Source organism: Tripterygium wilfordii, chromosome 13 (genome assembly GCF_013401445.1).
Source record: "Tripterygium wilfordii isolate XIE 37 chromosome 13, ASM1340144v1, whole genome shotgun sequence".
Classification (NCBI taxonomy): domain Eukaryota; kingdom Viridiplantae; phylum Streptophyta; class Magnoliopsida; order Celastrales; family Celastraceae; genus Tripterygium; species Tripterygium wilfordii.
This window is the reverse complement of record NC_052244.1, coordinates 6,573,639-6,586,046: the sequence shown is the minus strand read 5'-3', so window position 1 is coordinate 6,586,046 and position 12,408 is coordinate 6,573,639. Positions and strand designations below refer to the sequence as shown.

Here is a 12,408-nt window from a genome sequence, read left to right as displayed (position 1 = left end):
GGCATTTCAAGGTTATATAATCATCAAAATAATTCACATATAATATGTCATTGACAAGTTAGGTAAAGAAACAATGGTAAGCCCTCAAGGCTTGTTTCCTCTCAGAAAAGATTGAGACAGAAACCAAAACTTACCATTTAAGCAATTCGGTGGCTTGAAAATATGTCAAAATAAAAGGGTGAGAAATCCCTACCTCGAAGTGGACTCGAAACTCTCACCAACAAGCAATGTACACTCCACGCCAATTCACAAACCTATGTAATGAAATAAACTCCACTTAGTTCTCATATTCATCAACCCATTCAAATCCCACATTCCATAATCCACAATATCCTCATTTCCACAATATCATATCACAATATTATTTTTCATCCTAACACAACCTTAATTAAAACAATTGGAGTCAAGAACCCTTACCTTGAAGCTTGGTAATTCCACCAAATCAAGATAACAAAGGGTTCTCTTGAATTGGTTCAAAAACCTCACTTGAACCTACAAAAATAACAAAATTAGAATCAAATTTTAAGTTATTGAACAAAGAAACTCTCATTGAGCCAAAAACCCCAAAACTCATTTAACTCTCAAATCCTAAAACCAAAATTTTACCTCAATCCAACTCTTTTCTTGTAGAAAATCAAAGCATGTGTGTGTCCACCTAAGAATGACCCTTGCCAGCCGGAGCTTTGCTAGAGAGTCACCGGAAATTTCACCGGAAGTGACTGACCAGAGGTGGTGGAGAGAAGGTGCAAAGGGTAGCTTCCCCTTTGTTCTAATATACACGGGTGAAGGTCTGCGACCTTCACCCACTTTACTATTTTTTTTAAGTCAATAGCGACCTTCACCCACTTTACTATTTTTTTTAAGTCAATAGCTAAATGCTTTTTATTTTTCATCTTTTAAATTCTTTTATTTTTTTATCTTTCTACTTTGACCCCAAAATTGTTTCAAGTTTCCTTTTTAAGCCCTTATAACATTTTAATTTCATCCCACACATTTTATTTTGTTCATAACTATTTTTTTTTTATTCTATATTTTTCCTTCCCTTTCATTAGGACGGGGTATTACACTACTAACCATACTTGAGTGGATACATGTCCGTTTTTATTTTGAAAATTTCCTCAAAATTGTATACCTTATTTTCGGTATGTGTTTGTGATAATTCCTCAAATAAGGTCGGTCAAGTCTTTGTTACATTGTATTTGTTGGTGTCTATAGTTGTTATCCATGTGCAGTTTGTGTGATAATCTGTTCAATTTTTTTATCTAAAAACCAAGTCCGATTATGTCACAGGAAAATGGAAAGGTTGTGAGGTTTTTGTTCCAAAAAAACAACAGCCTCTGTTGATTTTTCTTGTAAAAAACCATGGCATGTGTCGATTTTTCCAAGGCATGGGTTGAAGATGTTAAATTTCAATAAGAATGGTATGAATGGTTCTTTACCTACTTTCACTGGCTTTCTCGAATTGGAAGTGTTGGATTTGACATACAATCTCTTGAGTGAAAGTATAGAATCTCAATTGAATGGATTGTCAGGGTTGAAAAGTTGGAATCGTAGCTTCAATATGTTCACTGGTTCAATTCCTATTGGAAAATCCATGCCTTCTCTGGAGCATCTTATGCTTAAAATGAATAATTTTCAGGATACTATCCCAAAAAAAATCACACATTATCAGAACTTGAGCTGGATAGATTTTACCATGAAAAAGCTTTTAGGGTCTCTTCCTATGGAAATTGGAGATCTCTCTCTAGGTTGGAGATCTTGATTCTCTCTTCCAACAATTTAAGTGGGAAAATCCAACCATCTTTTCAATAGCTTCACCGGTTCAATACCGCCTCAGTTGGGGTTTTGCAGAAGTTTGTTGCTGTTGAACTTGGCCAAGAATTATCTCACAGGTACTTTGCCAGCACAATTGGGTCTTTCAAACATGGCATGTGTCAATTTGAGAATCCTGGTGAAACTTAGTACTTTTTAATTTAAGGGTTAATATATCATTTTAAATAAGGATATTAATGTAAAATATAAAAAAATTTAAAATGGTGCAAACTTAGTATTTTAGTGGTGTGCAAATAAAATTTTCCTTCTAAAAATCGTTCAATACAAAGAATTTATAGTCTTTGGATGGGTATCACGCAGCAGATGCAATCAAAAAACGGAAATTGAGACATTAATTTTTAAATTGAGATTTTAGCTATAATTGGTATATATAAAATCATAAGAGCCCTTGCATTGTTGAAAATCCACACCCCCATTCATATCAACTATATTATCCACTTTGGGTTGTCCGCTTTCCGTGGATACATCGAGTCCGCACGGCTTTGTTTCTCCCTAGCTAGCAAGTGGGCCAAGGCCCAACTCACTTAACTAGAGAAAGGCCTAGTTGATATGTTAGAAAGTGAGTTTGTCTTATAAACAAGGAAATGTTCCACATTTTTTCCGACGTGGGACTTCTAACACTGCCCCGCAAGTGTGGGCTTGGTTATGCTAGACCAATAGGTGGACTAGACAAGTTAGGGTCCATATGTGGTACCCTTCATCATGTGGGTGGCCCATATCCAAAAAGCTCACAGGTGACCCAAACGTCATCGGATGGAGGTCCTAAGGATAGAGCAATTGCTCCGATACCATGAAATAATTTGTATAAATTGAGAAAATGAATTGAAGAAGAAAAAGAGTAGGATTAGAGAGATAGAGAGTAGAGTAGCAAAAAGACAGAGTAGAGAAGAAAGAGATTTATATTCATTCAAGTTAATAACCCATTCATCCGTTACATCATATATATATAAGGAAAAAGATAACGACTATATGGGGGAGATAGTCTAACGGCTATTACAAGTGTAAAGTTGATATGTGGGTTTCGATGTAGTCTGTCAGGTATGCACTCATATCTTAACTTGCATCGCCTCTATCGAAAAATATGGTACTCGAGATAGATTGCGCCTTATCTCGCCTCTACGAAAAAGATGGATGGAAAGCCCTTTACCCTGCCTCTGTCTAAAAAAATGATGGTCGAGATGGAAAATCCCAAATTCAAGAGCTTCAGTTGCAACAGCTACAACAAACTCAATCTTTTATATTTTAACTTCACAAATTAAATAACATTCGATAAAATCTGTTTTAGCTCTTACTTGTATTTAGGCTTAAATGTTTACAGTCTTGTGTGTGTGTATATATATATATATATCTTACTTGTATTTGGCGCCATTGCTATCAAGTTTTTGGCTATGATGCTGCCAACTCCATCACTTGAATGAATGCTTTGCTCTACGTCTTGCCTAGACGTTAAATAAAGTGCTTCTTGGGAGGCAACCCAAGCTCCGTTTCATTTTAATTTTCTCATTTTAATTCTTTTTCTTAGTGCCTATATATAAATCTTGATATTTAGATTTTGATTTCCTGTAGGGTTTATTGGACAGGGGTCAAATTAGCTCAAGCTACAAAATTTTCAATTGATGGTTCTTTGAAACAGTTGCAGATTAGCTCGAGCTAAACATTTTCGATTGGGATGACTTGAATGCGAAGCTTGTCCAAAGACCCTCAATATCATGTTGTCTCTTTTCCTTCCCTTCTTATTGTGTTATTGTGATTTTGTTGTGATTTTGCAAGTACATATGAAGTAATTTAGTTTTGTTATCACAAAGATGAATTTGAGTTAAGAACACACATTCTTATCTAGGTTTCTTTAAACTAAGTCTTGTTTCATCTACTCTTTTTAGTTACAAATAATTACACTTGCACATTACACATGTTTGTGGGGTATGCCATTTGAGATTAATCATGAATATTGTTGGTGTTTTAAGAGGAGTTGGAATTTGTTGAGTTAGATACCTTGGCATGAAAAAAAAAATCAATTAATTTATGCAAAATAATGGTGTGTTTGCCTTTGGTTTTCTTTGCTGAGTAATCGGGCCTCTTGCCAAGCAAGCAGTGAGTTTCGCGTAAAAAGGTAGAGAGACCGAGATGAATAACTGTATGACTAGCGAAGCCTCGTAGCCTTTTTTACTCGAGTCATTAAACTCGTAGGGGTGTTTCTATACCTAATGCCCTAAGCCAATTGGTAGGGAGTCATTCGTTAAAAGCTCATTACATGGGTCAATTAGAAAGCTTAATAGCTTAGCATTGCACAAGTCATGAGGAAAAAAATGAAAAAATCTATACAAAAAAGTGAAAAAGAAAAAATATGCCTTGGTATTTCACTTGATGGTTCTAATGATTCTTGTGACACTTCAATATTTGTGTTAAGATCAATTGAAAGCCAAATATTCATAGTGATCCACTAGACAAAATACGTAATGAAATACTAATGGAGTAGATGGTATGATAACCTGGTTGAAGCGGCTGAAGATGTGACTTTTGGAGTTTGAATTATGGAATTAGTTTGTGTGAATACCTCTCTAAATTTTCTTCTGCTGCTGTTTTTAGACGATGACATTATGATGATTTGTGTAAATAAATGTTTGTGGGTATCATTCTAGTAAACCCTCACGAGACTATAACTCGTCCACTAGGGACACTTAGGGGTTTAAAGGCTTGTTGCATATGCTAATTGCAACCATACGGTGATTCCTACGAAAGTGAGTTAGGTATTTTATTTTGTTTGATTTCTCTTCTTTGCTTGAGGACTAGAAAAAACTAGGTTTGGAGGTATTTGATAATTCCATATATTCTCTCATTTTATTACTCTCTAAACGCGGTTTTTGTTAGAGGATTGGCTTTAAAAAGGACTTATCACTTTGTTTTCCACATTTTCAGTTTTCTCGAGCACTTGGATAGTTTTTGATGGAAAATGGTTGATTTTGAGTATTTTGAAGAACCATTAGTTGATGGATAAAGCTAAGACTTTGAAGAATGTTAGAGAATATTTTGAGAATTTTCGGTGAAGCTAATTAACCTAGAATTTGAAGACAAGTTGAGCTGAAGTGTGATTTCAGCAGAACTGCGATACCTGTGAAGAAGTGTGTCTATTCTCACAAATGAACAACAGGAGCAACCAACATCTAATCCTTGCCTTAGAATTGGGAATAGATAAAGATCCACCTTACCCACAATGAAAGCATTAAAACCTTTGATGATATTGTACGAGCTTGAAGAGGACTGTCGCAAAGAGGTCAAACCAGATGTTGAGGCCTATGTGGCTAGTTCAAGTGCTCAGGGAGCTTCGAGTTCCAAGCGTAAGCATCAGGGTGAATCTAACAAAGGAAAAGGCAAGGGTGGTAAGTCCAAGAAAATAAGAAAAGAGACATCAAAAGGGTGAAATACTTTAACTATGGCAAGAATGATCGCTTTGCTCACACGTGTGTTGATTATATTTATGTTGATTGTCAACATAGATAATTAGGTTGATTATAATTATTATGATTATAATGATGTTGATTATGATTATAATTATGTTGATTGTGAACATAGATAGTAAGCAAGATATGATGAGACCGTTGCAACAAAGTCCCTGGAATATTAGAGGTTTCCCTCTTACGCTGTTAAGGGTGTAATTAACAGGCCATTTCTTTGTGTCATAGTAAATATTCACGAGGACACAGCTCTAATTTCAGGATTCTTTCAATCAATAGTAGGTAGAGGCTCGGTTTGGGTGTCTTTGAGATCTGAGAGACAACAATATTATTGTTATCATTGTACCAGGTTTACTCATATGGAGGAAGAATGCTTTTGGCCTCAAGCTGCCTATCAATGTGAAAAGTTTATAGTAGGTATGCGAGCGACCACGGTGGGCAGTCGAAGTCTTATGGTGGGAAGAAGTAGAGGGGGTACGTAACCTACTCAGACAAATGTTAGAGCTGGAGATAATACAAGGGCAATGATGGGTGAAGTTTCAAATAATGGCAATATACGTGGAGGGGACCACTTTCTAGATTCTGGAGGGATGATCTCCGGTGTATCAGAAAATCGAAAGAGGAGGATGAGACACGAGTCCCAAACACTGGTGAACTCTGACAGGTTTACTGGGATGGAGGCGATGGAACACCAACATGTGCCTGTTGTGTTGTAGTGTCTGTAGGATAGAGTTCAACTCAGAGAGGTAAGGTGCAATTAATACAGCCTGAAGTTATGACAACAAAAGAAGTTTTCTAAGGCTATCTGATGCGTCAAATGGGAAGGAATGGACCAAGTTGAATTTCAATCAATAGTTGGATCATTTAATGTGCCTTGAGGATAGGACCACTGGCCTAAAGATAGTGGGCCTCAAATTGAAGTTACCTCCGATGGGTCGAGCAAGACTGATAGGGGAATTTCTGATGTTGGGCCAATTGTTCAAGTAGGTGGGCCTAGCAATATGAGCCATATTGATAAAGGGAAGGAGGTAATCTCTCATGGGCCATACAAAATTGGTAAGGAAATGTCGCAACATTCTAAAAATCGATATAGTCCTTATGCTGATCAGACCAATGATTTTAAAAGGGGAACTGGGGTGAATGTATCTGAAAGTCTTTAGGATTAGAGTATACTTGGTTGCGTTGAGGTGGTGGAGGAAGATTCAATCAAGAGTAGCAGGCCAGGGCCAAGGCTTCTTGGTGGTTTATGAAGATGCTGGCTTGGAATTGTCAGGGTGTTGCTCGACACGCGGCTTTTAATTCCATTAGGGCATATGTTAGAAGATATAGACCAAATTTTATTTTCCTCTCTGAAACTATGGTGCATTGTCAGTCATTCGGTTTGAAGTTACAATCGTTGGGTTTTTGTTCTTTTATTTATTTCCTTCTTTTTGATGAACAGGGAGGTTTACTTTTAGCTTGGAATTCGAAGGCATCTTTTACCCCACAGTTAGTGCAAAGGAATTTCATCACTGGCACTGTTAAAGTTGATTAATTTTCTCAACCTTGGCTGGCGGCTTTTGTTTGTGGCCACCAAGGTTTCATAATCAGCCACTAATGTGGGATCGTCTCTATGGTGTGTTGAATAATTTTTCTAGCCCTTTTTTGGTGTTTGGAGATTTTAATTCTATCTTTTGCTCTGCTAACAAAGTGGGGGAGTGACTTTTGCGTCGATAGGTGTGGGCCTCTTCGCACTTTTATAGATAATTTGGGTCTTGTTGATTTGTGGTTTGTGCGAAAGCCTTTCACATGGAGTAATGGGAGGAGTGGAGTGCAGAATATTCAAGAAATGTTAGATAAGGCTTTTGCTAACCCAAATTGGTGTTCGTTGTTCCAAGAGTTTGAAGTTCTTCATGTTCCCTCAACTTCTTCGGATCATCTCCATATTTTGGTGGATACTTGTAAGGATCTAGTCCCTATTCGTAGGTCTTTCATGTTTGAAATCTTTTGGACTTGCATAAAGAGCATCCATCAACTTATTGCCTCAGTTTGACAGTCGGCCATCTTAGGATCTACAGCCTATCGTTTATGTCAAAAAATCAAGCTGGTTAAAAAGGCCTTAAGGCATTGGAATGTAACTGATTTTGGCATCATTCGCGAGCAGATTAACTCTTTGCATAAGAACTTAGCCAAGGTGCAGCTGGGTTCTCAATCAGAGGAAAGAGGTTGGAGGAAAAAAGGTTACAAAATGACTGGAATAAACAGTTGTGTAGAGAAGAAATTCTGTGGAAGTAAAAGTCTAGGGAGAATTGGCTTCTCTAAGGACTTGAATACTAGATATTATCATATTTCAACTCTTGTGCAATGTAAGACGAAAGTTTTATCTCAGTTGCAGGACGATAATGGTGTTTGGTTAACAGAGCGAGATCACATTGGCAATTACCTGGTTAATCACTTCACGGCCCTCTTTGATTCTAATGGTCCTTTGGTTGATAAAAGCTTGGAGAATCTTGTTTGCCCTTTTGTTAATCAGGAGGAGAATTTGTCATCTAGAGATATCCTTTCGGAGGAGACAATTTTTGATACAGTTCGATCTGTCGACTCCTCTAAGGCTCCAGGACAAGCCGGTATGACAAGCCTTTTTTATAAGACTTATTGGAGTATTGTCAAAATGGATGTTGTAGCTACTATCAAAATTTCTTTTAGCGGGGTTATATGCTAGGTCAATTGAATGGTACAAATATTGTTTTGATCCCAAAGATAGCGAGGGCTTCTAAAATTGGCCAATTGAGACCTATAAGTTTATGCTATGTCATTTATCATGTTATATCAAAGATATTTGCAGATCGTTTGAACAAAATTCTCAGCAATTTTATTAGTCTGAACCAAGCGACCTTTATGCCAGGAAGAAAAATTCAAAAGAATGTGGTAATAGCCCATGAGCATTTTCATACATTGAAACAAAATAGAGGGAATGGTAGCTTGATGGCTATGAAGTTAGATATGTCTAAGGCCTATGATCGTGTGGATTGGCATTTCTTAATCTCAGTTATACGATATATGGGATTCTTTGAGAGTAATGTGTAGCTTGTGTATCATCCATATATCCATTGTTTCTTTTTCGTTCTTGCTTAGTGGCAGCCCTATAGGGTGGTTTAAAGCGGGTCGTGGCCTTCGACAAAGAGACCCATTATCCCCTTTTATGTTTATTATGGGGTCTGAGATCTTTTTCAGACTGTTGTTTAGAGAAGAAATTGCTGGTAGATATCATGGTGTTCGAATCAGTCGTTAGAATCCCCCAGTTTCTCATCTGTTGTATGCTGACGACTCGATCATCTTCTCAAGAGCTAATATAGCAGAGGCTAGCGTCATTCAGGGATGTCTTAATAAATATTGTACTTGGTCTGGGCAAATGGTTAATTCTGGAAAATCTTCTTTATTTTTTTAGCAAAAATGCCTTTGAAAGGTTGCAGCAAAACATTTCAAGTATTTTATGTTTCCAAATATCTCCTTCTATAGCAGTGTATTTGGGTTTGCCAATCAGAGATTGTCAGGGTGGAGAGCAAAATTTCTTTCACAAGCTTTTCAGGGTATGTTCATTAAATCCATTCTTTCTTCTCTTCCCTCCTACAGCATGATAGTTTTAGATTTCCACAATATGTTTGTGACTCACTTGATGGCATTATGAGAGATTTTTGGTGGGCATGGGGGCACGGGTCTAGACATCTATATCTGAAGAGCTGGCACTCTTTATGCACGCCTAAATCTGAAGGTGGTTTGGGAATTCATAGAATCCACCTTATGAATACTTCTATGCTTGCTAAATTCACTTAGAGATTACTAAACTCTAATAATTCCATGTGCCTGAATCAGTTGCTTTGTAAATATGTTCTCACTCGTGGGGGAGATATAATGACAGCTCAAACTTTAGGTGCAGATACTTGGATTTGGAAAGAATTTTATGTCTACTAGACTTGTGATTAGTATGGGTTAATGTAAATTGATCAAGTCAGGTGCAGGGACCAAGTTATGGCATGACCCTTGGATTCCTTCTCAAATTGGATTCAAGCTGATTGCATGGTTAGATATCCAAGTTCAACGTGATGATTCTTCGGTGGCTTCCTTAATGGCATGTGGTGATTATAGATAGATTTGGCATCTCAACAACTCAGGAGACTCTCAATAAAAGTGGTATACCATAAGCTCATTTCAAATGCCATTAATTTGCCTTCTTCTATTTCTAGCTCCGGTTTGAATTGGAACCAGCTTTGGTGGATGAATGTTCATACTCGATTTTAGCTGCTTTTATGGAAAATAGTTTGGAATGTCCTGCCCTATCTGTCATGCCGAAAGAGAAACCTTAGACTATCTCTTAGTTGGGTGCTTGGTTCCTCTTTTGGTTGGAGTAATTCTAGATGGCATGTTGACTTGTTTGGCTTTCAAAATCAAGGTGTTATGGAATGGATTAAAGTTCTGATGAATCCTTAGTTGCTTGGTATTGCTAAGGAAGAGTGTCAATAATTTCAGCTTTTGGCGTTGGTAGCCTTCGATCAGTCTTAGAGATACAGAAATGATATTCTTCATGGGACTAGTGTGAAGCCTATACACCATTTGATCTTTCAAATTTAGTAGCTACACTTGCAACATTGTCAGGCTTGGAAGGTGCCTCTCTTTGTCCAGTCGTGTCCCTTTCTAAATTGGACTCCCCGGCCTTTGACTTGGGTTAAGGTGAATTTTGATACAGGTTTGAGTCATGACCTTACAGCTGCAGTGTCCATTGCACGCTCTTCTTCTGGAGAAATCTTGTTTGCTTCAGTGTGTTGTGTTTCGAGAGTTGAGGTGTCAATCGGTGAAGTGATGGAGTTACTGTTGGGAGTTCAGAGATGCTTAGATCTTAGGTTGAATGAGGTCCAATTTGAGGGTGATGCGCTTATTGTTGTCAATGCGATTATTCAGCCTACGTTGGTTGGATAGTGGGTGTGATCCCCCGAATGACTGTTTTGGTTTGTCCTTATTGTAGCTTTGCCATAAAAAAAAATGGTTTTTCTTCATCTCTCTACTATGTTTTCTCTTTCTAGACTTTTTTTGTTTCTTGGATGATGGATTGTAACTAAATCTTTTTGTTAAGGCTTGATGTAACCTAGCATGAATATTACAAGTATTTCAATTTAATGAATGCATGATTTGGTTCAATGATTCTTGTATTTTTAATTTTCATGCTTATAGTCTATTTATTTATTTGATTGCTTAGTCACCAATTGGGTATGCAATTAGGTTCATCTAGTTAGGATTAAGGAACAAACATAATTCACGTGTCCTAGTAGAATTGAAATTAAGAAAATCAATTGTCGACTGCTGTGAATAAGGTTTAGGGGATTGGTTGGTTGTGATAGTTCTTTAGATCGTAATGAGTTATTAGTCTTGGGTTAATGATTGTGAACGAACATGATTAATCCATTGTTGATAATATTTATTGGCACTGCGAACGAACAAACCATTATATTGAAGAAAGAATCAACCCTTGAATCAGAACCATAATTGTGTGTTTGTTAATTGATTGCTTGTGATAGAATTGCTAGGTGAAGTAATTACCTTAGTATCTTCTCATATTGATAACACAAATATGAATTTTGTTTCTTTGTTAGCCTAATTTAATTTCATCATACATATTCCCATTTTTCATCAATTCTCATTCATACATCACGTTAGGTACATTAATTAGATTAAAATAATCTTTGTGGGATCAATGTCGTACTTGCATACATTGTGCTATTCATACTCTTGTGCACCTACGAGAATTTTTACATCATTCAATGTGTTATTTATCATTATATTACTTTAGCGTAGCGATTTGTACACTTACTTTGCACAACCCTATCTATATTTTTGTCTTTAGAATTTGCAATATTTATTTAACAGCTACATGATTGTATTCGACAATTGGCACATATACATTTGTGACATAGAAAGATATTGGAGGATATAATGGGAGACCACACGAAAGCTCGCATGCCCCCAATTCTTATCCATGTTCACACACACTTCACCAAGTATTGCTCTATTGAAATAATTACAACTTGAATATAAATAATTACAATTTGAATAAAACTAAGGTAGAAACCACATACTTGTACCACGTATACCAACCACCCCACTTACCAAAAAAGCATCCAATTTAAACTTCACTTTACATCACTTATAAATACACACAAGTTCACTAAAGTCTTCAACCAAAAAATGGCCACTAACATGAAAGTCTGCCTTGTGTGTATGCTTGTGTTCCTTCTAGCTCCGAATGTGTTTATCAGTGAAATTGAAGCTGCCGGAGAATGCGGCAGGACTCCAATCAAGTCTGCCGTGGCTAGCCTGAGCCCGTGCTTGGCCGCGGCCAAGAACGGTAGAGCTAGAGTGCCACCAATTTGTTGCACTAAAGTTGGTGCCTTGATCAAGACTGCTCCAAGATGTCTGTGCGCGGTCCTTTTGTCTCCATTGGCAAAGCAGGCCGGGATCCAGCCCGCTATCGCTATTGGCATTCCTAAGCGATGCAACATTAGGAACAGGCCTGCTGGAAAAAAGTGTGGGAGTAAGTGGTCTAGGCCCAGTAGTGTTATATGGGCCTAAAATATAGGCCCAATAATTATGTTTCAATTTTGCTTATACTGAACGACTTGTTAACAAATTTTCTTCTCCTTTTGTAGGGTTCACTGTCCCTTGATAAGGAAATGAAGAAGGTCAAACTGCGAATAATGGATATGTGCAATGTTGAGGCCAATATTGAATAAGAGCAGCTATATATGCCATGTAGGGTCAATATTTATGATACATTATGTGATCCGCACCGTTTTATGCACCTGTGACTGATATTTGTTTAGTGGGTTTTATGCACCTGTGATCTTTGCTTAGTGGATGAATATTCTTGTGCTTTTCAACTACTTCCACTTTCTTTGATCTTGCAATTCTTATATTGTTTCAATTGAGATGACTTTGAGTCAAAACCAAATTAAATTACAGTAAAAGAGCTAAATTAACCTAATAAGTGGGCTCTACAAAAGTATTGTCAAACAGAGAAAAAAAAATACAAATATAATTAAGTTATACCAGGACCGGAAAAATCAGTTAACTTACGATAGAGAGAGTAAATAGT

The 12,408-nt window shown here is 37.1% G+C and overlaps 2 protein-coding genes across 2 annotated transcripts; both read left to right on the top strand.

Annotated features, from left to right (window-relative positions):
- Positions 1–661: 661 nt before the first annotated feature.
- Positions 662–1,962, top strand: LOC120012499 (receptor-like protein 52). Its single transcript, XM_038863932.1, has 4 exons — positions 662–788; positions 1,053–1,142; positions 1,335–1,748; positions 1,838–1,962. The coding sequence occupies exons 1-4, from the start codon at positions 662–664 to the stop codon at positions 1,960–1,962; spliced, it is 756 nt and encodes a 251-aa protein (XP_038719860.1).
- Positions 1,963–11,501: 9,539 nt separating this feature from the next.
- Positions 11,502–12,196, top strand: LOC120013841 (non-specific lipid-transfer protein 4-like). Its single transcript, XM_038865797.1, has 2 exons — positions 11,502–11,847; positions 11,963–12,196. Exons 1-2 carry the CDS (start codon positions 11,502–11,504, stop codon positions 11,977–11,979), a joined length of 363 nt encoding a protein of 120 aa, XP_038721725.1. The 3' UTR covers positions 11,980–12,196.
- The last annotated feature ends 212 nt before the right edge of the window (positions 12,197–12,408 follow it).

Bases quoted from the DNA above. Each gene is read 5' to 3' on its own strand.
- LOC120013841 (XM_038865797.1), top strand. From the start codon at position 11,502: ATGGCCACTAACATGAAAGTCTGCCTTGTGTGTATGCTTGTGTTCCTT.
- LOC120012499 (XM_038863932.1), top strand. From the start codon at position 662: ATGACCCTTGCCAGCCGGAGCTTTGCTAGAGAGTCACCGGAAATTTCA. The intron at 789-1,052 runs GTCTGCGACCTT...CCCTTTCATTAG, and splicing joins TCTAATATACACGGGTGAAG to GACGGGGTATTACACTACTA. The intron at 1,143-1,334 runs GTATGTGTTTGT...AAAAAACAACAG, and splicing joins AATTGTATACCTTATTTTCG to CCTCTGTTGATTTTTCTTGT.